At 38.8% G+C, this 24,910-nt stretch overlaps 1 protein-coding gene across 4 annotated transcripts in view; it reads right to left on the bottom strand.

The window, feature by feature from the left end:
* The window catches only part of MYH15 (myosin heavy chain 15), a 172,397-nt gene that overhangs the window by 49,293 nt on the left and 98,194 nt on the right, over window positions 1–24,910 (bottom strand). For all 4 annotated transcript variants that reach the window (XR_009213137.1, XM_032150232.2, XM_032150231.2 and 1 more), the window contains 6 exons: window positions 21,462–21,717; window positions 18,093–18,335; window positions 16,837–17,013; window positions 14,661–14,806; window positions 7,900–7,990; window positions 5,567–5,956 (listed from right to left, as the gene is read on the bottom strand). Coding sequence is in view for 3 of the 4 variants with exons in the window: in XM_032150232.2 (XP_032006123.1) it covers window positions 5,567–5,956; window positions 7,900–7,990; window positions 14,661–14,806; window positions 16,837–17,013; window positions 18,093–18,335; window positions 21,462–21,717 (1,303 nt within the window). In the remaining variant the exon portion in view is untranslated. The remainder of the gene's footprint in view (window positions 1–5,566; window positions 5,957–7,899; window positions 7,991–14,660; window positions 14,807–16,836; window positions 17,014–18,092; window positions 18,336–21,461; window positions 21,718–24,910) is intronic.

Below are 24,910 nucleotides of genomic sequence, written 5' to 3'. Positions count from 1 at the left end.
ACCTAGGCCATCTCTAGCTGGAACCTATGCTCTGTTTAAGATTGCTTCCTTCATGCTATGTTGCAGGACTTTTCCTTAGTTCAGCTAAAGATGGGGTTCTTTGTCCCCAGCCACAAAAATTCAGGCTCACAGACAATTTGAATGGTGAGTAAGACAGGGTTTTACTGGGTGAAAAGGAAGAAAAGGGGGAAACAGGGACTCTCACAAGGCCAGAGGCCCTGCTTGAGCGCTTGCCGCCCGCAGCTTGAATCCCAGTTTCCACACAGGAAGAGGAGGGGTCAGGCTCCAACCCACTGCAAATGGTGTGAACTTTCCAAGGCTCCACTCCAGCGGGCAGGCTGGTTGGAGTTTCTCCAGGGACCCCCTCCCACCTGGCTGTCTCACTTACTAATGGCTATTCTCTGAAAGACTACTGAATTATGTCTTCTTATATCTCCAATGCGGTGTTATGTAGTTCCAGTTCATAGATGTCCTACAGCACACCCAGGCTTGGTAGAAACAGACTTAACAGAGATTCAATGGCCAGTTTCTCGAACGATGCCATCAGCCTCACATAGGTTAGAGCATTAATGTTAAATGCCAGACATGCTCAATTGTCCCCACTCTCCACTCCTAACTAGAAGAAAGCTGCAGTAGTGATCAGTGTGACAGTTTTTAGGTTGTCTGCACAGTTTCTAATTACATGTTGAATTTGTTTGCTCTCACTTCTGAAAATGACTTTGACAGTCAAAGTTGGCATGCTCATTTTCTTCCTCATGATATCTCTCAAAAGTTCAGATTGCCTCTTTCTACAAATGAGAAAACTGAGCACCAGAGAGGCTAAATAACTAGCCCAAATTCACACAGCTATTAAATGTCAGAATTAGAATTCGAACGGAAACTGCCTGTGCAGATGCACACACACACAGAAAATGTCAAACATTAGATTTCTAAACATCTGTTGTATGAAGTGGTGATAAAGGAAACATTAAGGATTAATTGACTTGATGTCCTAGGTGGCCCAAATTGTCATGAATCCTGGGTTCCAGAGGAAAATGGATAAAAATAGGATGATAATGAAAACCATTTTTATCTTATGTCTCCAATAGTAAATGACCTGTTAACTGAGCCAGGAGGAACATATCCAGGTGTGAGAAATGGCATCTGTTTAGGGCCGTGAATATGCTGTGCTATGCACCTGTGTGCTTAGGGTGAAAAAGCACAGATCTCTACAAGACAACTTAGTCAATGGTGCGTGGAAATGGTAAGAGAAAGAGCCAAAGACTTCCCAGTTTTTCAAGAGAGGTCTCCATGTGGTGAAGGCCAGCTGGGCTGAGTGTATCTGTAGAGTGGGCAGCCCACTTGGACAAACAGAAAAGGCACTTGCCCTTAGGCATAGCTTCACATGGTAGGTATCCACATGGGCACTGCTAACCACTGGTATAGTGTTTCCATGTATAAAGTATTTTCATAAACAGATCTGCAAAAAGACAATTAGATTGTTTATCTAAAAGTGGCCTATACGGGGATATAGTATGCAAAAGAGTTGTACCCTCAAAAGAATTTTTAATTTAAGCATAAGGATAAGCGGTATGTTTTGATACCAGGGATGAGAAGGTTAATAGAATAAGGCACATTTATCTTATAGCTGATTCTTAACATGATGCATAAAAATGCTGCCTCCCAGAAATGCAGGGACCAATGGGAATTCAAAATAATCAAGATAATTGTGAAATTTCCTATAACTTCTAAATTGCCCTGAGCCTCTCTTTCAGCATAATATGCTTTTGAAAATACTTCAGTCTCCACTGTACCACTGAGCATTGGCATTCTTGCCATTATAATTCAGAAAATGATAAAGTAAACAATTCAAGGAACAGTTTAGCCTAATGTGTATGCCTATGAGAGTTAACAGAAACAATTTATCATGCCAACAAATATTTAAAGCAGCAACAGGACATGCTCACCAACAGACATACACAGGATTTGGAATTGAAGTTCATCTCTTCCATAGAATTGTGTGACCTTGGACAAGTCACTGAATCTATGAGCTCCAAGAGGTATATGTAAAAGTTGATGCTAGTAATTGAGTGCACAGACTCTACCAAGCACTGTAGTAAACATGAAAAATGAGACCTAGTCTCTGCTTTCAATGTTAGCAAAGTTAAAAGACTAGATAATGCATAAGTATAAAGAGGGACCCCAAAAGTGCTACAGGAGCTCAAAAACAGGTAAGTCTTTAATGCAGGAGGTTGAACTTGAGCATTCCAAAGAGAATAATTAGTTTGGAAAAGGCAGATTGGTGTAAAAATGAATATTTGCTGAAAGGCAAGCTGAAATGGAAGGTCCATGAAACAAAGCAATGGGATCTAAAACTGGCAAGACTGGTTGACTCTGATCAAAGGTTACAAGGTACCTTGAAAGCAGAAGTTTGGAGTTTATTTTTAAGCAGGGACATAATTCAATAAATCTGTGCTTTATAAATATTCTAAATACTTTACAAATATTAATTTGGGCATATAAATATAGGATGGTTTGAAAAAAGGAAGATTAGAAGCAAAAAAGATAATTTAGGAAACCACTGCAGTAATCTACTTAAAAGGTAGAGAGACCTACATGGGAATGGGAATGGAAAACTATGAGAAGGTAAACACTGACCTGCTGCAATAATTGACTGAAAAGCAAATAGGGAGGAAAGAAGTGGTTGAGACTTAGAACCTGAGTTATAAAACGAAACCAGGTGCCAGTGACAGAGATGTTCAGAGGAAGTGCCAGCTTCAGGAGAAATAAAGACACATGGCAGGGATTAAAGGAGTAAGGAGGTAGTGAGATACACACTTACTGCTAGAAAAAGTGTATATTCCCATGAATGGAACATTAAGAATCCTTCTGATGAGGGCTCACAAGAAGAGGAGAGCTGTAGAGAGAGAATTAATCTTCTTAGAGATAGTTGGGTGGCTGTGATTACAATGCTGGTAGTAATACAGACAGTAAAGGCAATTCTGCTGAGGTCTTAAATGGAAATGGGGAATATCCTATTGGAAACTGGAAGACAGACCATCCTTATTACAAAATGCCAAAGAACTTGGCTGAACTATGCCCTAGTCCGCTGTGGAAGGCAGAACTTAAGAGTGATAAACTAGGATACTTGGTGGAAGAAATCCTTAAAGAAAGTGTTCAGGGCTCCATGGCTTCTCTTGATTGCTTAAAACAAATATGAAGAGAGAAATAAAGATGAAATGTATAATCAAAGAGAAGCAGAACTGAAAGATTTAGAAAATTCTCAGCCTGGCCAGATTGTGAAGAATAAAAAAGTATTTTCAGAAAAAAAAACAAAACAGTAAGGATGTAGACAACTAAACATTTGATAAGGAAATTAGTAGGAATAGAAAGAAGACAGGTGCTATTCATCAGGACAATGGAAGAATGAGCCTGAAGGCATTTCTGAGACCTTTGTGGCTGCCCCACCCACAAAGGCCCAGAAGGCCAGGGCCTCGATGGAAACATGATTTCAAGAGAGGATTCCCGTGAGACCTCAGAGCTTGCTGCCCAGGGCTGCCTCAAGTCTTTGCTCCCCACATGCCAGTTCAGTGCTCCTCTGCCACTCAGGCAGGCCCAGGTTCAGCTCAGGTCACCACTCGGGAAGGCACATGCTGTAAACCACAGCAGCACCCATACAGTGCTAACTCTGCAGGAGATATGGAAGCATAGCTCCTCCACCTAGATTTCAAAGGATATTTTGGAGAGCCTTGGGGTTCAGGCAGAGAATTGCCATGGAAGCAGGACCACCACAGAGAGCCCCTACTATGGCAGTGGTGGTACTGTGAGGGCAGAGCTGCCCCCAACACCCCAGACTTGTAGAGCCACCAGCATGCAACACTACCCTGGGAGAGCCACAAGCACCCAACTTCAATTCCTGAGAGCTCCTGCCAGGGGGGCGGTGCTACGTGGGGCCCTGGGGACCCAAACTCCACCCCACTATGTCCAGAAGGTCAGACATGGAGTCAAAAAGATTATTCCCCACTTTCAAGATTTAATGTTGTTTGCTTTGTTTTGTGTTGGGCTTTTCCTTTTGTCACCTCTTTTTTCCCTCTGATTTATCTTTTTTTTTGGAATGGGAATGTCTATGCTATGCCTGTTCCACTATTTTATTGTGGAAACACATAACTTGTTTGATTTCACAAGCTCACAGTTGGAGGAGGAATTTGCCTCAAGATGAATCATGCCTTGAGTTTCACTCCTATATGATTTAGATGAGACTTTAGACTTTTGAGTTGATGCTGAAATGACTTAAGTCTTTGGAACCTATTGAGGTAGAATGAATGTGTTTTGCTTATGTTCACATAAGCAATTTTTCCTTCAGGACATAAATTTGGGGGGCCAGAGGTAGAATGCTATGGACTGAATATGTCCATCTAAAATTCATATGGTGAAAGAATCGCCAGTGTGATAGTGTTAGGTGGGGCCTTTAGGAGGTGATGAAGTCATGAGGATAGGAGCCTTCATCAATGGGACTGGTACAAGGGAGCATCTGTCCCTTTCCCCTTTTTGCTCTTCTGCAATGTGAGGATACAGCAAGAGCCACCATCTTAGAAGCAGAGAGACCTCACCAGACAATAAACCTGCTGCTACCTTGATCTTGGACTTTCCAGCCTTCAGAACTGTGAAAAATAAATTTCTATTATTTATAAATTACCCAGTCTGTGGTATTTTGTTACAGCAGCAGGAATGGACTAAGACACACACACACACACACACACACACACACACACACACACAGAGAGAGAGAGAGAGAGAAAGAGAGACTGTTTCTTTCTACTCAGTATGGTATTTAAAAGGAATTAATATTAAATATTTCAGAAACCACTCCAAATCACTGAAGATATTCTATTGTCAGACCATGTCTTTCCCAGATGACTTTATAAAATCTGCTCACAAGGAGAGAAGGTTGCAGCAACTAGCCATTTGCTCTGCTTAATCTAAAGCAAAGCTCCTCTCAACTACCAAAAGACAGGGCTGCTGATATCGATGATCTCATAGTAACCATTTGACATGACAGCTTGCAGCATATAGGCTAATGGGCTCAGTAAAGAAAGAACATGTGATGAACCTTTCTTATAGTACTGGCTGATTAAAAAGATGCCAGAGGACATGAGAGAGAAAAAGTTCCCTCCTCTCAGCAAAGCTGTTTGTGTACACCATTCATTCAGATAGGCTCTAAGAGTATCAAGGCCATCAGGGAGGAGCACTCATAACAAAAGTCGTTCTTCAAGACAGACATAGATAGTGGCCTCGGATTTCCAGCTCACTTACTTGTGCAATCACTAAAAAAATCCATAAGGAACATGGATTTGAATTCTGTTAAAACCAGAAGCCACTGTCAGGTCACATTCAGGTAATGGCTGTGTGACCTTAACAATGACCACTAAGGTCAGGCCTGATCTATTCCGTCTGAAGGACTATAGTCTTCATTAGAAAATATACTGAGTCACTAAGCTGGCTTATTTTTCTTTTCCCTCCCCTCCGATTTCTTCCCCTCCCTACTTCCATGTTCAGAAGACCACGAGGATGGCATGGGAGTATCTACCTTAGCTCTTGTCATCTGCTCAACACGGGTCAGGAGGTTATCTACTTCCAGCTGTAAGTCACTCTTGTCTTTTTCCAGTTTCTGCTTGACCTGCTGTAGATTTTCTACCTGGCCCTCGAGCTCAGCCAGGCTGTCTGCATGTCTCTTCTTCAAAGACGCAGAAGTTGCCTCAAAGTGCAGAGTGGCCTCTTCCATGTCTCGGCGCAGCTTCTGGAATTTGGTTTCCTGTTTCTTAGTTATTTCCAGCTGAGCCAAACTGGCTCCTCCTACCTCCTCCAGCCTCTCATTCAAGTCAGCCAGGTCTTGGGTGAGGTCAGCTCTCTCCCTTTCCATCTTGGCTCGAGTGGTCCTTTCAGCTTCTAGTTTCTCTTTCAAATCCTTTATTTGAGTCTGTAGCAAGAAATAATTTTGACTTTTACTAAGCACTTGTAGCAAGAGCTTTACTCTATTTTTTTAATCACAAAGCTAACATGAAACTTTTGGTTCCCAATTTATAACTAAAGAAAACAGAATACACAGAAGTTAAGTGATTTGCCCCAATTCAGTACCAAGACCAGAATTAGAATTTGCAGTTCTGCCAAATTGCTCAGCCCCTGATGATGGGCAAGCTCATTAAATTATATACATGGAGGGGAAAGCTTAGTAAAGAGCACTTCCCAAAGAAACAGGAAAATATCTTTCATATGACCAAAAAAAGTATTTAAGAGCATTTATAAAAATTGGAATGGTAAATTTTATATACAAAAATCTTCCTCATTTGAAATTCGTTTATCTGGTCTCAACTATCTAGGACTTGGGCAAAAATCTGATCAATAAAATGAACATCTTCAAGTTCAAGCAATTTAATTGTAAGAAATAGCATCAATTTAATTTTACACACAATTCTAAAAAACTTGGTTACTTGGTTTTCTAGTGTGCAGGAGATTTCAAGGAAGAGATTTGAAATAACAAATGAGAGTTGGTGAAGGAATGTGGACTACTAAAGTGAGTAGAGATACAGTATCATCAGAAGCAGGATTATTGGAAAAAGAAGTGATAACAACTCTCAGAGCCCCAAGCCCTTTTAGTATAGGTCAAATAGGTCTACAAATCCTGAGAACATCACTGTATTACAGTACAATGAAGCCACTGATGTTATTATCATCACCTTAAGTAATTAGGCATAGATTAGGATAGGGGAGAAAACAAGATAGAAACTGTTTTAGAATATGTTTTCCTTTCCATTAAATAAGACTACTGCGGCTTAGAAAAAAGTAATTTCTAGATTATATCAAATAAGTAGTCTATCAGTTCTATAGATGAGGTATGACAGAAAAGGTGCTTAAAGAAAGTATGATTTCCACATTCAAGTAACCATGATCCTCTTCCAACTGGTTATCATGGCATCCAAGAAAATATTTATCCCAAATAATACCACCATTGAACCAAACGTTTCTGAAATGTTTTGTCAGAAATAATCTTTAGAGAACTTTTTGAGTCATCAAGGTAAGGAAATTTGTCTTTTGGATATATAGAAAAGTTTGTATTTTTTTAATTTTATTTTGGATAAAGTCAAGAGTCATTTGAAGAGAAGCCCGATGAATATGATAACCACTTGGAGATTAATAGCATGTCTGAAACTAAAATGTTTACAAAACATTGAGACTGGTTTTCTTATTTGGCTCAAAATATCTCAGAAGATAAATATCAGAAAGAGGTTCCAAAATTATTTTGAGTCATGTTTATATTACTATTTATTTAGCTCCAAAGGGAAATTATCCATTTAAATGTGTATGTGTGCATTTGTGTGTAAAATTACTTTATAACATGGTCATATGCTATAAAACTCACATGGTCTAAAACTTATAAATAGCTATCCATTATCAAATAATGTTTTGAGGCCACAAGTACCTATAGAACCTACTGATTTTCAATCGCCTTCTAATCACAAAGAATAACCATCATAAAAATTAAATTGCTAACACTGAATGCATACCATGGGTCAGGCACTGTGCTTACTACTTAAATATATTGTTGCATTTAATAATATGAGCTCGATGGTTGCCAGAAGGATTCATGAGTGAAAAAACAAGTTTTGGATTTTAGCACAATGCCTGGTTCACAGCAAACAGTCAACGAATTAGCTGTTCACTTTTATTATTCTCATAAGGAAATTTAAGCTTAACTCCATCTGTGGAATGCCACAATTTCCCTTCTTAACCACTGTTCTTTTCTGCCTCTGCCTGTGGTTGGCTAAGGGTATGAATACCTTGGCAGAGAATTAGTCATTGAACCACCAGTCATCACCCATGGATCTAAATATAAATATACAGGCATATTTGATAATTGATTACCTGAAGCTCTTTAACCATCTTCTGAAGCTGAGCTACCAGGCCTTTCTCATTCTCCACTTTTGAATTCATCTGACTCATTTCTAATTCTTTTCTGTTTAGAAAAAGATATCAAATACAATTGTTCAGAATAATATTGTGTTTAAAGTAGTTAGAATTGTAATATTCCTAACACAAAGAAAAGATAAATGTTTGAGGTGATAGATATCCCAATTACCCTGATTTACTCATTGTACATTGTATACAGGTATCAAAATAGCACATGCACTCCAAAAATATGTACAATTATTATATATCAATAAAAAATACAACCAGGCTTTAACCAAAAGTAAAAAATACCATTTGGTTTAATTATTTTTTAAATTATAGATATAACACAATAATTCATTCTCATTTTAAAACTTCAATGATTATACCTACATCTGAAGTTGTCTTGGCTATGATACCTGATATGATTTGGCTGTGTCCACACCTGAATCTCATCTTGAATTTCCACATGTTGTAGGGGGGACCCGGTGGGAGGTAACTGAATCATGGGGGCAAGACTTTGCCATGCTGTTCTTGTGGTAGTGACTAAGTCTCACAAGATCTAATGGTTTTATAAAGAGGAGTTCTCCTAAACAAGTTCTCTCTTTTTGCCTGCACCATCCATGTTAGATGTGACTTGCTCCTCCTTGCCTTCCACCATGATTGTGAGGCCTCCCCAGCCATGTGGAACTGTAAGTCTGTTAAACCCTTTTTCCCGTATAAATTACCCAGTCTCAGGTAACTTTTTTATCAGCAGTATAAAAACGGACTAATATAGAAATTGGTACCAGTAGAGTGGGGTGCTGATAAAAAGATGCCCAAAAATGTGGAAGCAACTTTGGAACTGGGTAACAGGCAGAGGTTGGAACAGGTTGGAGGGCTCAGAAGAAGAAAGGAAAATGGGGAAAGTTTAGAACTCCCTAGAGATTTGTTGAATAGCTTCAATCAAAATGCTGATAATGAAATGGACAATGAAATCCAGGCTAAGGTAGTCTCAGATGGAGATGAGGAACTTGTTGGGAACCAGATCAAAGGTGACTCTTATGTTTAGCAAAGAGACTGGTGGCATTTTGCCTCTGCCCTAGAACTTTGTTGAACTTTGAACTTGAGAGATATGATTTAGGGTATCTGGCGGAAGGAATTTCTAAGCAGCAAAGCATTCAAGAGGTGACTTGGGTGCTGTTAAATGCATTGAGTTTTGTTTTGTTTTGTTTTGTTTTGTTTTCAGACTGAGTCTTGCTCTGTCACCCAGGCTGGATTGCAGTGGTACAATCTTGGCTCACTGTAGCTTCTGCCTCCTAGGTTCAAGCAATTCTCCTGCCTCAGCCTCCTGAGTAGCTGAGACTACAGGCTCATGCTGCCATGCCCAGCTAATTTTTTTGTCTTTTAGTAGAGGAAGGGTTTCACTGTGTTGCCCAGGCTGGTCTCTAACTCCTGAGCTCAGGCAATCTGCCCCCCTTGGCCTCCCAGAATGCTAGGATTACAGGTGTGAGCCACCGCACCCCGCCTGCATTCAGTTTTGTAAGGAAAGCAGAAGGTAGAAGTTTGGAAAATTTGCAGGCTGACAGTGTGATAGAAAAAAAAAATCCCATTTCTGAGAAAAAATTAAAGCCAGCTGCAGAAATTTGCATAAGTTACAAGGAACCAAATGTTAATCCCCAAGACAACTCGAAAAATGTCTCCAGGCCATGTCAGAGGTCTTCACTACAGACCCTCCCATCACAGGCCTAGAGGCCTAGGAGGAAAAATTGGTTTCGTGGGCTGGGCCCAGGGTCCCCGTGCTGTGTGCAGCCTAGGGACTTGGTGCCCTGTGTCCCAGCTGCTCCAGCCATGGCTGAAAGGGGACAACATAGAGCTTGGGACATGGCTTCAGAGGGTGCAAGCCCCAAGCCTTGGCAACTTCCACCTGGTATGGAGCCTATGAGTACACAGAAGTCATGAATTGGGGTTTGGGAACCTCCACCTAAATTTCAGATGTATAGAAATGCCTGGATGCCCAAGCAGAAGTTTGCTGCAGGAGTGGGGCCCTCATGAAGAACCTCTGCTACAGCAGTGCGGAAGGGAAATGTGGGGTCGGGGCCCCCACACAGAGTCCCTGCTGGGGTACTGCCTAGTGGAACTGTAAGAAGAGGGCCACTGTCCTCCAGATACCAGAATGGTAGATCCACTGACAGCTTGCACTGCGCACCTGGAAAAGCTGCAGACATTCAACACCAGCCCATGAAGGCAGCTGGGAGGGAGGCTTTACCCTGCAAAGCTGCAGGGGAGGAGCTGCCCAAGACAATGGGAACCTACCTCTTACATCAGTGTGCCCTGGATGTGAGACATGAAGATCATTTTGGAGCTTTAGGATTTGACTGCTCTTCTGGATTTCAGACTTGGATAGGGCTTGTAGCCCCTTTGTTTGGGCCAATTTCTCCCATTTGGAATGGTTGTATTTACCCAGTGCCTGTACCCCCATTGTGTCTAGGAAATAACTAACTTGCTTTTGATTTTACAGGCTCTTAGGCAGAAGGGACTTGCCTTGTCTCAGATAAGACTTTGGATTGTGGACTTTTGAGTTAAAGCCAAAATGAGTTAAGACTTTAGGGGACTGTGGGGAAGGCATGATTGGTTTTGAAATGTGAGGACATGAGATTTGAGAGGGGCCAGAGGCAGAATTATATGGTTTGGCTGTGTCCCCACCCAAATCTCATCTTAAATTTCCATGTGTTGTGGGAGGGACCCTGTGGGAGGTAATTGAATCATGGGGGCAAGTCTTTCCCATGCTGTTCTCATGATAGTGAGTAAGTCTCTCGAGATCTGATGGTTTTATAAAGAGGAGTCCCCCTGCACAAGTTCTCTCTGTTTTTGCCTGCCGCCATCTATATAAGATGTGACTTGCTCCCCTTGTCTTCCGCCATGATTGTGAGGCCTCCCAAGACATGTGAAACTGTAAGTCCATTAAACCCTTTTTCCTGTATAAATTACCCAATCTTGGGTATGTCTTTATCAGCAACATGAAAACAAACTAATGTCATACCCAATCCCTGCTTTCCCACTAGAGGAAACTACCATATCCATTTAGTGTAAATCCTTCCAGAAATTTAAGTATTGACATATGTTTTTACTTACATGTGTACATGTAGCTGCAGAGTTTCAATTCTTTACTGTGATAGAATATCACATACATTTGCATGTATAGATTAACAACTTGATTGATATTAATGTATTATTACATTAAGATATTGATAATAGCATTTATAATTAAATATGTATTTAATATTAAATAATGTTATATTTAATATTTTTAATATATTATTGAATTGAGAATGGTTTGGTTTTTTTTTTTGAGTTTCACTCTTGTTGCCCAGGCTGGAGTGCAATGGTGTGATCTCAGCTCAGCTCAGCTCAACCTCTGCCTCCCAGGTTCAAGCAATTCTCCTGCCTCAGCATTCTGAGCAGCTGGGATTACAGGCATGTGCCACCACACCTGATTAATTTCGTATTTTTAGTAGAGACAGGGTTTCTCCATGTTAGCCAGGCTGGTCTCGAAACCCCAGCCTCAGGTGATCTGCCCACCTCCGCCTCCCACAGTGCTGGGATTACAGGCATGAGCCACCACACCCAGCCTGAGAATTTATTCTTATCAATACACTAAGCTTAAAAATCTTAAGCTATTATATTTTAAGCTAATTATTATATTAATAATATATTAATCCAATAATATATTTTTCTACACAAGCCTACGCAGAGTACTCCATTTAAAAATTAACTATGACATAATATTTCACAATTTAGACATTCCTTAGTCCATGAACTTCACAATTAATAAGCACTTAGGTTTTCCTTAATATTTTGCTTTTACAAATCAAACTGTTCATAATCATGCCCCTTGTATACATGAGAGTGTTCCTCTAGAGTGGATACTGAGCAGGAAATTACTGGGTAATGTATAGGTAAGTGCTGAAAAAATAAGATAGCCCTGTCCCTTGCTCTCCATTAACAGTGTGAGATCATTGCTTCTCTACATTTATTCTTAATATCATATTTCTGAAATTTTCTTAGAAAATAGATTACTATTTCATTGTTTTATTTTGAATGCCCTTGTTTACTAGTAATGACTGCATCTTGTCAACTATTAGTATTTTTAAATGGCCAGTAAACCAAATGGACCACCTGTGTGTGTTCCTTGCCCATTTTTCTATTAGGTTTATTCATCTAATTATTGAGTTATAGATTTTCCTTGGATTCTTGACATTTTTTATATTTGTTACAAATTTTTATCTCACTGTATAACTTGTCTCCATTTTATTTGTGTTGGCATTTGCCACATGTTTAAAATTTTGATGTCAAATATATCAATGCCTTCCTTCTGTCTTTGGCTTTTTGTGACTTGTTCAAGAAGACTTAGCCTGTCAATTTCCTAAGAACTATTGACTGTATTTTATTCTAATTTTTTAAAAATTGTGGTAAAAACACTTAACATGAGCTCTACTCTCTTAAATTTTTAAGTACAAAATGTAGTATTGTTAACTACAGGCAAAATGCTGTAAAGCAGATCTCTAGAACTTAATTGTCTTACATAATCAACTTAATACTCATTGAACAGCAACTCTCCATTATTTCTCCCTCCTCCCAGCCCTTGGCAACCACTTTTCTAGGAATTTGTTTCTATGAATTTGATTATTTTAGATACCTCTATCAGTGGAATCATGCAGTCTTTTTCCTTTTTGTGACTGGCTTATTTCCCTTAATCTAATGTCCTCCAAATTCATCCATGTTGTTCCACATGACAGGGGTTTCTTTTCAAGGCTCAATAATAGTCCACTGTGTATGTATATTTTATATATATATATGTATACAGATGTATGTATGAATGTATGTATGTGTGTGTTTGGGGTTTTTTTCATTTTTAAGTTTTTTTATTTTTTATTTCAATAGATTTTTCTGTATATGTGTATATATACGTATATACATGTATATGTGTGTATATATATATACATATATATGTGTGTACATATATATATGTATATATATATACACACATACACACACAAACACCCCACATTTTCTTTATCCATTCATATATCAGTGAATATTTAGGTTGTTTCTATATATTGGCTATTGTGAATAATGTGGCATCTTCTAATGGTTTCACAGCTTTGTTTTGACATTGAGATCATTAGTGCAACTGAAGTTTGTGTTTATAAATTGTATGAGGTAGCAATTTCTCTCACCTCAGGAAATTAATAGCTAATAATTCCAATACCATTTAAGTCTCTTGTCATTGCTAATTTGAAATGCCACCTTTATCGCTTATTGTTTCAAATATACATAGGTCTATTTAGGGGAAAAGTTTTATAATAAAGTTACAACTTTTTAAAAATATGGATTTCTAAAATGCTAATACTCTTGACCTGTGGCCTACACAACATAGGGTATCATTTACACTTTGCTGGTTATCATTTGCACTGAAACACAACTTCAAAATTGAATGCTAAGGGAACTCTATCATCATTTTGCTTTAATTATTCCATTCCATTCATAAGGTCGCGTGTTTCATCATTTCTAAACACCTATTAAGCCCAGTAACTTGTTAGCAGAATATGAGTCAAGCCTCACCAAGAGCATGTATAATAGCATATGTCTATACCAACAAGAAAGCCAGATGCTCACAGCTGGTCACTGGACTCTTTTCCCTCTTTCACTGTGGGCCTCAACCATTGATATACTACCATCTTTAATGTGGCCTTTGTTGAGATAGAGTCTCGCTCTGTCATCAGGCTAGAGTACAGTGGCATGATCTCGGCTCACTGCAACCTCAGCCTCCTGGGTTCAAGCAATTCTCCTGCCTCAGCCTCCTGAGTAGCTGGGACTATGGGCGCATGCCACCACGCCCAGCTAATTTTTGTATTTTTAGTAGAGACGGGGTTTTACCATGTTGCCCAGAATGGTCTCGATCTCTTGACCTCATGATCCACCCACCTTGGAAACCTGACCCATCTTACTCTTCATCCTCACTGTTTTCCTCTCTTATTTGGTATAATCTAAATAAATTGAAAATCTCTAACGGTTAAAAGAAAAAAAAAAAGTCTAGTTAAACAGAGGAAGATGACAAAAGGGAGAAAGTGAGAAAATCCATGTCACTGACTAGTAGAACTAAACTGAGAAAGCCAAGTTGCCCTGAGTTCTTTGGGGTGTAAGGAATCCAGATGAATTGAAAGTTTCCCTAATTTTGATCATTTTCATGGCTTGTTTTAGATTCTAAGGTTTAATATTTATATAGTAAATTATTTCACCAAATTCCTATATAAATATTAAGTTATGTCTGGCAAACATATATTATTTAAGTAATCTGAGTATGTAAGTCTTCACATCAGGATCAATTTTTTTTTTTTTTTTACATTTTATGCTATTGGTCTCATCATGAGTAAAAAGGAGAGAGTCATTTTTATCTTTGTGACTTATAGCTGCAAGTTCCCAATAGTTTACATCTCATATACCTTAAACCATTTTTTCTCATTTGCTAGTCAGATATTTTCTCAGTTATGTCCTTCTACATTATATATCTGGTCTCTTTACAACTATAAAATAAAGTCCAGTAAAGAAAAAAAAAATTGTTTCATAGGCTTGTTATCCTTGCCTTGGGTCTTGAGCTATCTGGCCCTGGAGTCCTAAGGATAAATGAAATGAGAAAGCTGTTCCTTCTAATATAAGGTCTCCAACAATCTCATGTCAACAGAAAGGTGGCTTACTTCCTCAGCTCTTCTGCCAGGTGTTGCTGGCTGCTTTCCAGGTTCTCCATACTTTCCTGATTCAGCTTTAAATTGCCCTCCAGTTTGTGCAGTTCCCTTTCACAGTTCATTCTCGCTTTTCTCTCCTGCTCAAGGGCACCCTCAAGCTGACAAAAGGAAACATTATTTAGCCAAATAAATAGGTAGAGTTTATACTTCACTAGATGTGTTCATCAACCACTTACCTTCTGGAAAAAGAAAGACACAAGCACAAATTCTATAAATGATGCCCAGTAACATAGATATCTCCAAATAAATATTGCATATGTCAATAGGTTAACAAAAGAATCCAGAAATCACAGGGATAGAAGAAAACTAGAAATTACAGAATATGAGTTCTGTCTTAGGGAAGGAACCAAGAAGAAATGGCCAGTGAGCCCTTGATTGATCGTTTTCCAATGATAGGAAGCTCACTTCTTCACATGGCAGCTCATTTCATGGGTGGATAAGTCCATTTATTTGGGAGTGTTTCTTCACAAGAAGCCAAATATTCCCTGTAAATTCTATCCACAAGTACAAGCTCTGCTCCCTGGAGCAACACCAAGCAAATCAGTTTCCGCATGATCATCCTTAATAATTTGGAAGAACCCCTAGGCATCACTGGCCCATTCAAACACATTCTCACATGGCATGGTTTCCAAGCCCCGTCACCACCTTGGCACCCTCTTCTAGTTCATAACATTATGTCATATTCTGGTTCCTCACTAAATGTTCCCCATCAGAACATTCCAGTTTTGTATGGATTAGTATTGCCAGGAATTATATAGAGGTTAATTTTCCAGGAAGCTAGGTAACAGTCACAATATGGCTTTTTATTTACTGATACGTTTACTTTAAAACAATGGAAGATATCCTCTGTAACCAGCCAAAGAGATGAAATTCAAATTGGGAGGGAGGGAGAAATTCTGGAGAGGATTCCAAATTCACACATTGAAATCCTAATCCCCAGTGTGATGGTGTTGGGAGGTGGGCCCTTTAGGAAGTGATGAGGTCATGAAGGTGGAGCCCCCATGAATGGAATTAGTCCTTATAAAAGAGACCCTGGAGAGCTCCCTTGTTCCTTCTGTGATGTGAGGACACAGGGAGAAGTCACTCTCCATAAACCAGGAAATGAGTTCTCACTAGACACCAACTCTGCTGGTACTTTGATCATGGACTTTCCAGCCTCCAGAACTGTAGGAAATAAACTGCTATTTATTTGCCACCCAGTTTATGGTATTTTATTATAGCAGCCTGAATGGACTAAGACACCAGGAGAGAATAAGTGTGTGGATGGTTGTGTGGGTGGGTGTGTGTGATGTGCATATACAAGCACACATATAAACACCCAAAAATCCTTATGCTGAGGCTTTGTGAGATATGTAATTAGTGGAAATAGGAAGAAATGTAACACAACGAATAGGTAATAGAAGAAATTTATATAGAGGCAGGAAGAAAGAGCAGCAGATAAGAACAAAAAAAAAAACCTAACCACCCTTGTCAACAATTTTATAAAGGCTACACTTTGGGGACTACTGTGAGCATAAATGCATACACTATGTCAGCTGGGCTGGGAAAAAGGAAGAATTATGAACCCACACATTGAAACTGGTGTGAAACAGCTTTATTTCACAGGGCACTTAAAAGGCAAAACAGGGGCATCATCTCTAGAATCTTAAAAGTATTTTCTAATAGTGTAGGTAGAACACAGCTTGTGGCTCACATATCTTTCAACCATAAATAAATCTCAGCATACCACTGGAAACACACATGGCCTTTAAAACTAATCCTTCAACACCAGTGTCAAATAGAGTACCAGCATATCTATGGGGCAAAATACCAGGTTCTGTGGGACATATGGGGAAAAGCCAGTCACCTAGAGTGATAACCCTTTACCATTCATCTTAATGTTCTTTTCCCATTGCCCAGGGTTGAATGAAAATTACATTTAAAAACCGACAGATTATATGCAGAGACCTCTCTTATACTATCATGGTTTTGCATATAAGAAAAAGAACCCTTTTATTCTCAATAATCAGGAAAACAAACTATGCTACTAGGTTTTCCTGAAACTGTCAAGATAAATTAATGAAGTAAAAACTAGAGTTATGTATATATGTAGACAGATAGCTAACTAACCAGATACACTGCTACTGACCTCATCGACTTGCTGTTCCAGCTTCAGATTTGCTTTGCTCAGGCTGCTGAGCTTCTCCTCCTCCATGTGAAGGTCATCCAGGGTCTGCTGATGGGCCTCCTGCACAGCCTTGGCTGCTCTGTTAAGTTTGCTGATATCCTCATTTAGAAACTCTACTTCCTCAGTCAGGTTCTTGACCTGTGGGAAGAAGATGACAGCTTCATTAAAGCCACTGCTGGAAAGTTGGGCATAACACTGAGGGTCATCTCTCTTTTGTCGTCCAAAACTACGCATGAGGTATTCAGTGTCACGAAGAGCTGTATTTAGCCAAATTCCTGATACACTTTCTAAAGCTAAATTTAGTTTTTCTCCCACAAAAATGATCTGTTATCTGTCATGGTCAGGAAATGGAGTATTCTGTTTAAACATTAATATGGGTAAATAATTAACATTATTAATATGAACTAAATTGGATGGCCAATTTAATTCACATTATTATATAACAGTAACAACACTAAAAGCAATTGCGATTTCTTTTGAGGAGTCATAGCATGTACTGATTGTGTTGTGCCTCAGTATCCCAAGAAAGTGGTAGTTAAAGAAGGGTTCCAGCTGATAAAATATGCAAACATGGAAGTTGACTGTATCAGGCCCATGTGCTTTTTATGAAAGGGAATCAATAAAAATAAGAGCGCTAATTAATAGCCTGCCAAAATTACGGTGTCACTTTGGAGATTGTGTATCAGAGGCTTGATGCGGACTCCTCATTGTCCTCAATCCACACACAGATGTGCAAGTTAAAACCCTCAAACAAACTCTCAGCCAAAACAAAACATGAAAGCCCTTACCTAGAATTAAAGTGACATCTTCAAGGTCAAACTCCAAATCAATGACACAACTGGGGACTCAGGCACATCCCAAATTATCTTTTAGCAAACCATATCATGCTCACTCTCCTTCCAAAAAAAAAGGGTTCTTACAGGCCCGATGAAACCATTTTACTCTATTATAGAGTTCAGATGCAATAGGATTGGAACAAATGAAAATGTTTCATTTGGGAGATTAAACAAGGTTCCATAAGTTCAAATTGGAAATCTGAATTGGGACAGCATAGTTTATCAGACTCTGTATTTTGTGCCAGTTCTGACTCTCAATGCTGCAAAGTTGCAGGCCACTGTGTTAATTAACTTGAATAGAGCAAGTCGGATACCAAAACCTGATTTGAGAGTGGAGTTCTGGCTGCTAGTCCTTCTTAACTAACACTATGGAAAAAGTACCTTGTGCTCTGTAGTACGCTTCTCCTTCTCTGACTTCACCAACATTGTTTCCAGGTCATCGATTTCTTTCTTCAACTCAGAACATTCATCTTCGAGTTTCCGCCCCCGGGCAGTCAGCTCAGAATTTATCTCCTCTTCTTCCTCCACCCTCTCCGACAGCTCCTTTACTCTGGCCTCCAGCTGGATCTTGGATTTAATCAGCCACTCGCACTGCTCTTCAACATTTGCCAGTGTCTCTTGCTCCTGCCATGATGAGGAGAAAATTGTTGCCAACAGCTGGAAGTAATTTATCAGCTAGGCGAAAATGCTGCTTAACACATAGCAAAGAGATAATTGCCTGCCCTGTGCCCAGCACTTTCACCTACCTTTCCTAAACAGCTGCAATAATATTCCCAGGTCCCTCATCCGATCATTGAGAAGTGGAGAAGTTGCTTGTGTTTGGAGGTGCTTTCAATCTCTCAAGCCAATTCAGTAGATTAGATTACTTCTTCTAAAGCACTTAATAGAATCCTGGTGGCCTAAAGGAGCTAGCATGCCTCCAAAAATCAGTGATGTGCTGCTTAAACCACAGCTTCTGGAAACATCCATGTGGGCACAGAGTTTGAGGTTGATAACTGCTCAGAAAATCATCTTTTAAGAAAGCAGAGTTCCCTCAGAATATTGCACTATAACTGTTATAAGTGCACGGATGTACGTGTTTAATATACATCTCTTCTAATAAATTGAGCTGAGTTATATGTTTTTTAAATTCATAGGCTAAATTTGGAATTCATAAGGTTATTTGCAAGTCACTAACTAGAGTTCGCTGTTATTTCCAACTAAAATTTTTGCCTCAATGATTCTGCCAGCACGAAGTTACACAAAGAGCATGTGGTACTCTTTCCTTTATCCTTTCACAGGCACTGCCTCCAGCTTATTGGGTGACCCATTGTTCCTGTGTTATGGGTCAAGTAAAAAGTAAAGAGGCTTTTTACTACAGAGCACCTTTCATAACTTTAAACCCCTCTAATCTGTCTTCTTTAGAGGCTAAATAAAACCTCTTCTTCATAAGCAAGTTCTTAATTGTTGCAGGTCTTGCTGTAATATAACTTTACATACATTTTCATCTTCCATCTCGAGACCTCATCTATCCTTCACAATGTGCCAGTTTGGGCAATGTATTAATGATCCATTTGCCTCACTTAACTTGTGTCTGCTAATTAGATCAAGAATGGGGGGCTTGGGGGAGGTAAAAATCCAGGCTATTGGCCTCTGAGTAGCTCCTGGCTGGAGAATGGCTGCCTACCCAGCAAACAGGGCTCAAAGAGGCACAGATGGAGAGAGGTATAGAATAATAAATGTACAACTTCACTGAAAACCCCAGAACAGGGGCTAAATAGAAAGAAGTATCAGGACATTTAGGAAGGATCAATGCAAATCAGAGAAGCTTCCAATGTATGGGAAATAATGGGGACATTTTATCTTAGTTCACCCCAGGTTGACAAGCAGAACAGTTTTTGCTGCATTCCATTCAGCCTGTATACAAGATCTGTCACCATCACTGAACAAAGAGGACAGTCCAATCGACCATCATTGATCTCTTCATTAAACATGACAGCAGGATTTGGGGGCTGACTGAGCAATGGTGTGGCAGTTTAGCAGTAGGAAGATTCTTTCCCCAATGGCAGCTTTCTGACGTACTCACAATGTTAATTGGAATGGGGTCACTCAGTTCTGGTGGAATTTTGACTAAGCAAAGAAGGATTTCAAAATATTTCTTTTTTTTTTATTCTTTTGTGTTTAGCTTTCTCCCTTAAAATAAACAATTATAAATAGATATCATATATAGTAATATATAATGATAGCACTGTCAACTTCTTAATCACAGGTACAATCTGAACTCATCTCAGCCTTCTTGGGTTTGCTCTAGAGTTTGCTTCCATGTGTTTCCCATGCTCCCTACAATGATCTTTGACATGCATCTCAAGCTTTTGTCTACCATGCCCTACACAAGCTGGGTCCATTTCTATCTCCTGCATCACCCCAGGTAGCACTGGCTAGTTTCCATCAGTAGGAAGAATGATCGACACTGGGAGGCCAGGTCTCAACTAAAGTTATCTCTTGCCTAAGCCAAAATATTTTACAAATTGTGATTCTTACAGTGTCTTACAGTAGCTTTGAAATGGGGCCCAGGAATTTGTATTTTTAACAAGCATACCAGGTAGGACTGGTATACACTGAAGTTGTAGAATCACTGCTATGTTAAATATGTATCCGAAATGGGGGTTTGGGTGTAAAGTCTTACATAAAATACAGCCTGTTGGCATGCTGGTAGATAATACAGCTCCAAAATATTAAAAAGTAATAATAATAAAAGAATAACTTGTGTCAGTCTGAAAGCACTAAATTTTCTCTGTTTTTTTGTAAAGTTTAAAAATAAGAAAAACTGTTGTTTCCTGTTTAAAAAGCAAGAAAAATTATATTTGAAAGCAGCATTTTTCAACTTAACACTGTGCTAAGTAGAGAGGAAAGTATTATAAAGGTGGTTAAAATTTCATCCTGGCCCTTTGGGCTATTTCAGGATCACAGTAGTCCAGGGGGCTAGAGGGGAGTAACATGAAAGAGAGTGAGTAATGACACGTTAGCATCATACTGTAGACAGAGACTTGAATGCCAAAACCGGGGGTTTGGAGTCTAAAAATGTGTGTATTATATGATCTGAGGGTTGCTCACCCAGGAAGCGACATGATGCTTTTTTAAAGACAATGGTTCTTAATCTGGACTGGATATCAGAGTCATCCATAGAGATTATTTGGACCCACACAGAGTCTGCTTAATCAAAATATCTGAGAGTGGAGTCTAGGCATCTTTATTTTTATTTTTTTAATATTTCACAAATAAATTTGATACAAAGCCAAGGTTAAGAACTGTTTTAAAAACTCAACTCATTAGTAATGTCGATTTGGACCCAGGAAGGGGAAGTAGGGAGACCAAAATCAGGATATCTGACTAGAAGCACACTGCAACATTCCTGAAGATCTCAGTCAAGCTTTTCTTGGGACCTACTAAAATCCTGTCTGCTGATTTGCTAATGGGTCATGGGCTACATACAAACTAAATTAAGACCCAGAGCTTCCTGGCCTCCATGATGTGTTATTATACAGTAAAAATCATCTGATAATTTGTCCCTTTTTAAAAGACACCTTGCCAATTAAATCACTTCACTATGAAACAGGGTATCTCTTTGTTTTCATTGTCTTTGGTTTTATAAAATCCTTTGGTATTTGAAAAACACATACATCTATTTTTTTTTCTGTGTCAACACTGCCTGCTTAACAAGGGAGTCTAATTAAAAACTTGATTTAAAGAACAAATGGTGGGGCTACTCACAGCCTGAAGCTGAAGAATCAGGTCATTTTTTTCCTGAGTGAGGGATACTTGCTTTGCTTTCAGTTCCTCCCTCTGAAACTCTGATTTCTCCAAGGCTTTCTGTAATTGGGCACACTTTTCCTTCAGTCCAGCTATTTCTTCTCCTACTTCTGAAGATTTAACAAGAGGCTTGATCTTGAAGAAGAGCCTCATCCAGGGCCAGTTCTTCACAGCCATGAAAGCTCTTATGTTGCACTGGATCAAAATAAGTGCATCCCTAAATCAAGAAAGAAAAAAGATTGGCAAGTTAGCCCTGACTATAGAAGAATTCGTTCCCAAATTAAGATCTTCAATAAACACATCTTTTTAGGAGTCATAAAAAATTCTTATTAGTCTTCAAAGCACTTTTATATCTGGACTTTCACTTGATACTGGCAAAAACTCTCCAAGGGATATCTGGGGTTAGCAGTATTATGGACTAGATATCCTAAAAATGTTCCTACCACAAACATTCTTTGAATGAAAGCTGAACCTAAAGAGAGTAAGACATATAGAAGTCACCAAAAACTTGAACAATAAGTGAATGCATGCATAGCTTGGCCATCTTTACGGAAGGAGGAAACAGGTGTTGGTATTGTAAGAGTTTGTATTTTCATATTCACATGGATAAAAAGGCAAGGCAGGAACCTTCAAAGAATCTTACCCTTAATAAAAAGGAGGACTGAAAAATCCACCTACCAGCAAAGAGAGATATCAAATTAAAGCACATCTGATTTGGTGTGAGTGAAGACAAATCCTACTTCAGATTTTTTTTTATGATCCAGTACCACTGAAGTATTTAAGGTCTAAATTTTACTGCCTGAATGATACACAAATATCCAAGAAATTAGCACAATGATTTTTTTACTCTGATAATAAATACGTTTTTGACCCTTGGGGTAGGAAAATGCAAAATTACATTGAAAAAAAAAATACCTTAAACCCAAGCACCAGAAGTTCTCCTACATAAGGCCCCCTGAAGAGGGCTGACAGTCCAAAGTTACAAAACATATACAGGAAAATGAAGTTGAGCGCATATAATAAAAAGTTTGATGAAACCCCCAAGATTTTCAGATAATTGCACTATCTGATAGAGACTATCAAATAATTATGTTAAAAATTATTAAAGGTATAAAGGAAAGAACTTTAGAAACAATGAACCACTATGATAAAAGGACACACAGATTTGAAAGAAGACCAAATAAAATGTCTAAAACTAAAAAATATAGCAGTTGAAATCAAATACTCAGTGGAAAAATTAAACAGGTTATTAGAAATACTGGGAAAAAAAACACTAGTGAATTGAGAAAAGAATAAACCCCCACAGCTCCAGACTCCAGGATGGCCCTTACAACCTCAGGTTCCAGGCCTGCCCCAGTGCCAGTCCAGACATGCAGCCCCAGACTGCAAGCCTACCCCCAATGACCCAGATTCCAGGACCATCCCAATAATCAGTCCAGTCCCCACAGACCCAGGCTGCAGACTTATCCCCATGAACCCAGTCAATAAGGGTGGTCCAGTAGATCCTAACCACAGACTGACTCTCATGGCCCCAGGCTCCAGACATACCCTCACTACCATGGACTTAGACACAAAGGCCTACCCATGTGGATCTAAGATCTAGTGTATACAGCCTCCAGGCTAATCTCTATGGACCCAGAAACTGGGCCTGAATGTGCACTGAAACTGCCACCAGGCCATCATGCCCCAAGACTCCAGCAGCAATCCTGCCAGTGGACACTGCCAGCTGGTCTGCCAAGAATCTCTGACCAAGCTTACTGCTGAAGAGGTTTTCCTGTTGAAGCCAGCCTATAAAGACCAAAAGATGTACTACTTCAAATGCACAAACACTAATGTAAGGCTACAAGGATCATGAATAATAAAAAAAAATGGCACCACCAAAGGAACAAAACAAAGCACCAGTAACCACCCCTAAAAAATGGAGATCTACAAAGTAACAACTGGAGAAAGCAAGAAATTACAGGCTTCTGAAACAAATATACAAACAAACTGGACACCTGGAGTAGTTAGGGACAAAGGCCTAAAATCTCTAGCCAAGATGTCTGGTGAAGATCTTGCCCATTCAAAGCCAGTCCATAAACATGGAGGAGGGGGGGCTGCTCTTTCTTCAAATGTACAGACATTTATGCAAAGCTATAATAAACACGAAGAATCAGGAACACACAACAGGATAAAAAGAATGAAAAAAATCCCTAAAAACCCACCCTAAATGGATATCTATGAATTGCTGACAAAGAATTCAAAACAATGATCTTAAAAAAAAACTTAGTGAGCTACAAGAGAGCAACTAAACAAAGTGAGAAAAATAATACATGAACAAAAGGAGAAGTTCAACAAGGAAATAAAAACCATAAAAAAGAACCACATAGAAATTCTGGAATTGAAGAACACAATGACTGGACTGAAAAATTCCATGGAAAGTATAAATGCAATCAAGGGGAAGAATCAGTGAGCTCAAAGACAGGTCACTTGAAATTACTCATTTAGAGGAACAAAAAGGAGAAACAAATGAAAAGAATGAAGAATGCCTACAGCACTTATAGGACACCAGCAAGCTTACCAATATACACATTATGGGAGTCACAGAAGGAGCAGAGAAAGAGAAACAGAAAGCTTATTTAAAGAAACAATGACAGAAAACTTTTAAATCTGGAGAGGAAAACGAACAACTAGATTCATTAAGCCCAAAGAACCCCAAGCAGATCAAATATAAAGAGATCTTCACCAATGCACATTATAATGAAATTCTCAAAAGTCAAAGAGAGAATTTTGAATGCAGCAAAAGTAACCTGTCACATATAATGAAACCCTCATGTGACTATGAGCAGATTTCTCAGCAAAAACCTTGCAGACCAGAAGAGAGTGGTATGGTATAATCAAAGTGCTAAAAGAAAAAAACAACTAAAAACCACCAACCAGAAATACTGTATCCAGCAAGGCTGCCTTTCAGAAATGGAGAGATACAGACTGCCACACAAATAAAAGCTGTGGGAGTTTATCATCACTACTTGCCTTACAAGAAATGCTAAAGGGTGTTCTTCAAGTTGAAACAAAAGGATGCTAACTAACCACACAAAAATATATAAAAATGTAAAACTCACTGAAAAGATAAGAATATAGTCAAATTCAGAATAATACTATAATAATGCTGCATAAATCACCTTTAACTCTAAAATTAGTTAATGTACAAAATTATTTAAAATATAGCTATAATAACTGATTAATAGATATACAATATTAAAAAATATTAAATTGTGACATAAATAACGTAAAATGTGGGGACAAGATAAGTTAAAATGAAGAGTTTTTATATGTAGTTTAAGTTAAACTATTGCCAGCTTAAAATAAGATGTTGTCAGCTTAAGATAAACATGTAACTACAAGATGTTTTATGTAAGCCTCATGGTAAC

Source organism: Hylobates moloch, unplaced genomic scaffold (assembly GCF_009828535.3).
Source record: "Hylobates moloch isolate HMO894 unplaced genomic scaffold, HMol_V3 SCAFFOLD_4, whole genome shotgun sequence".
Classification (NCBI taxonomy): Eukaryota; Metazoa; Chordata; class Mammalia; order Primates; family Hylobatidae; genus Hylobates; species Hylobates moloch.
The sequence above is the reverse complement of the archived record's forward strand: the minus strand, read 5'-3'. Positions and strand labels throughout refer to the sequence as shown.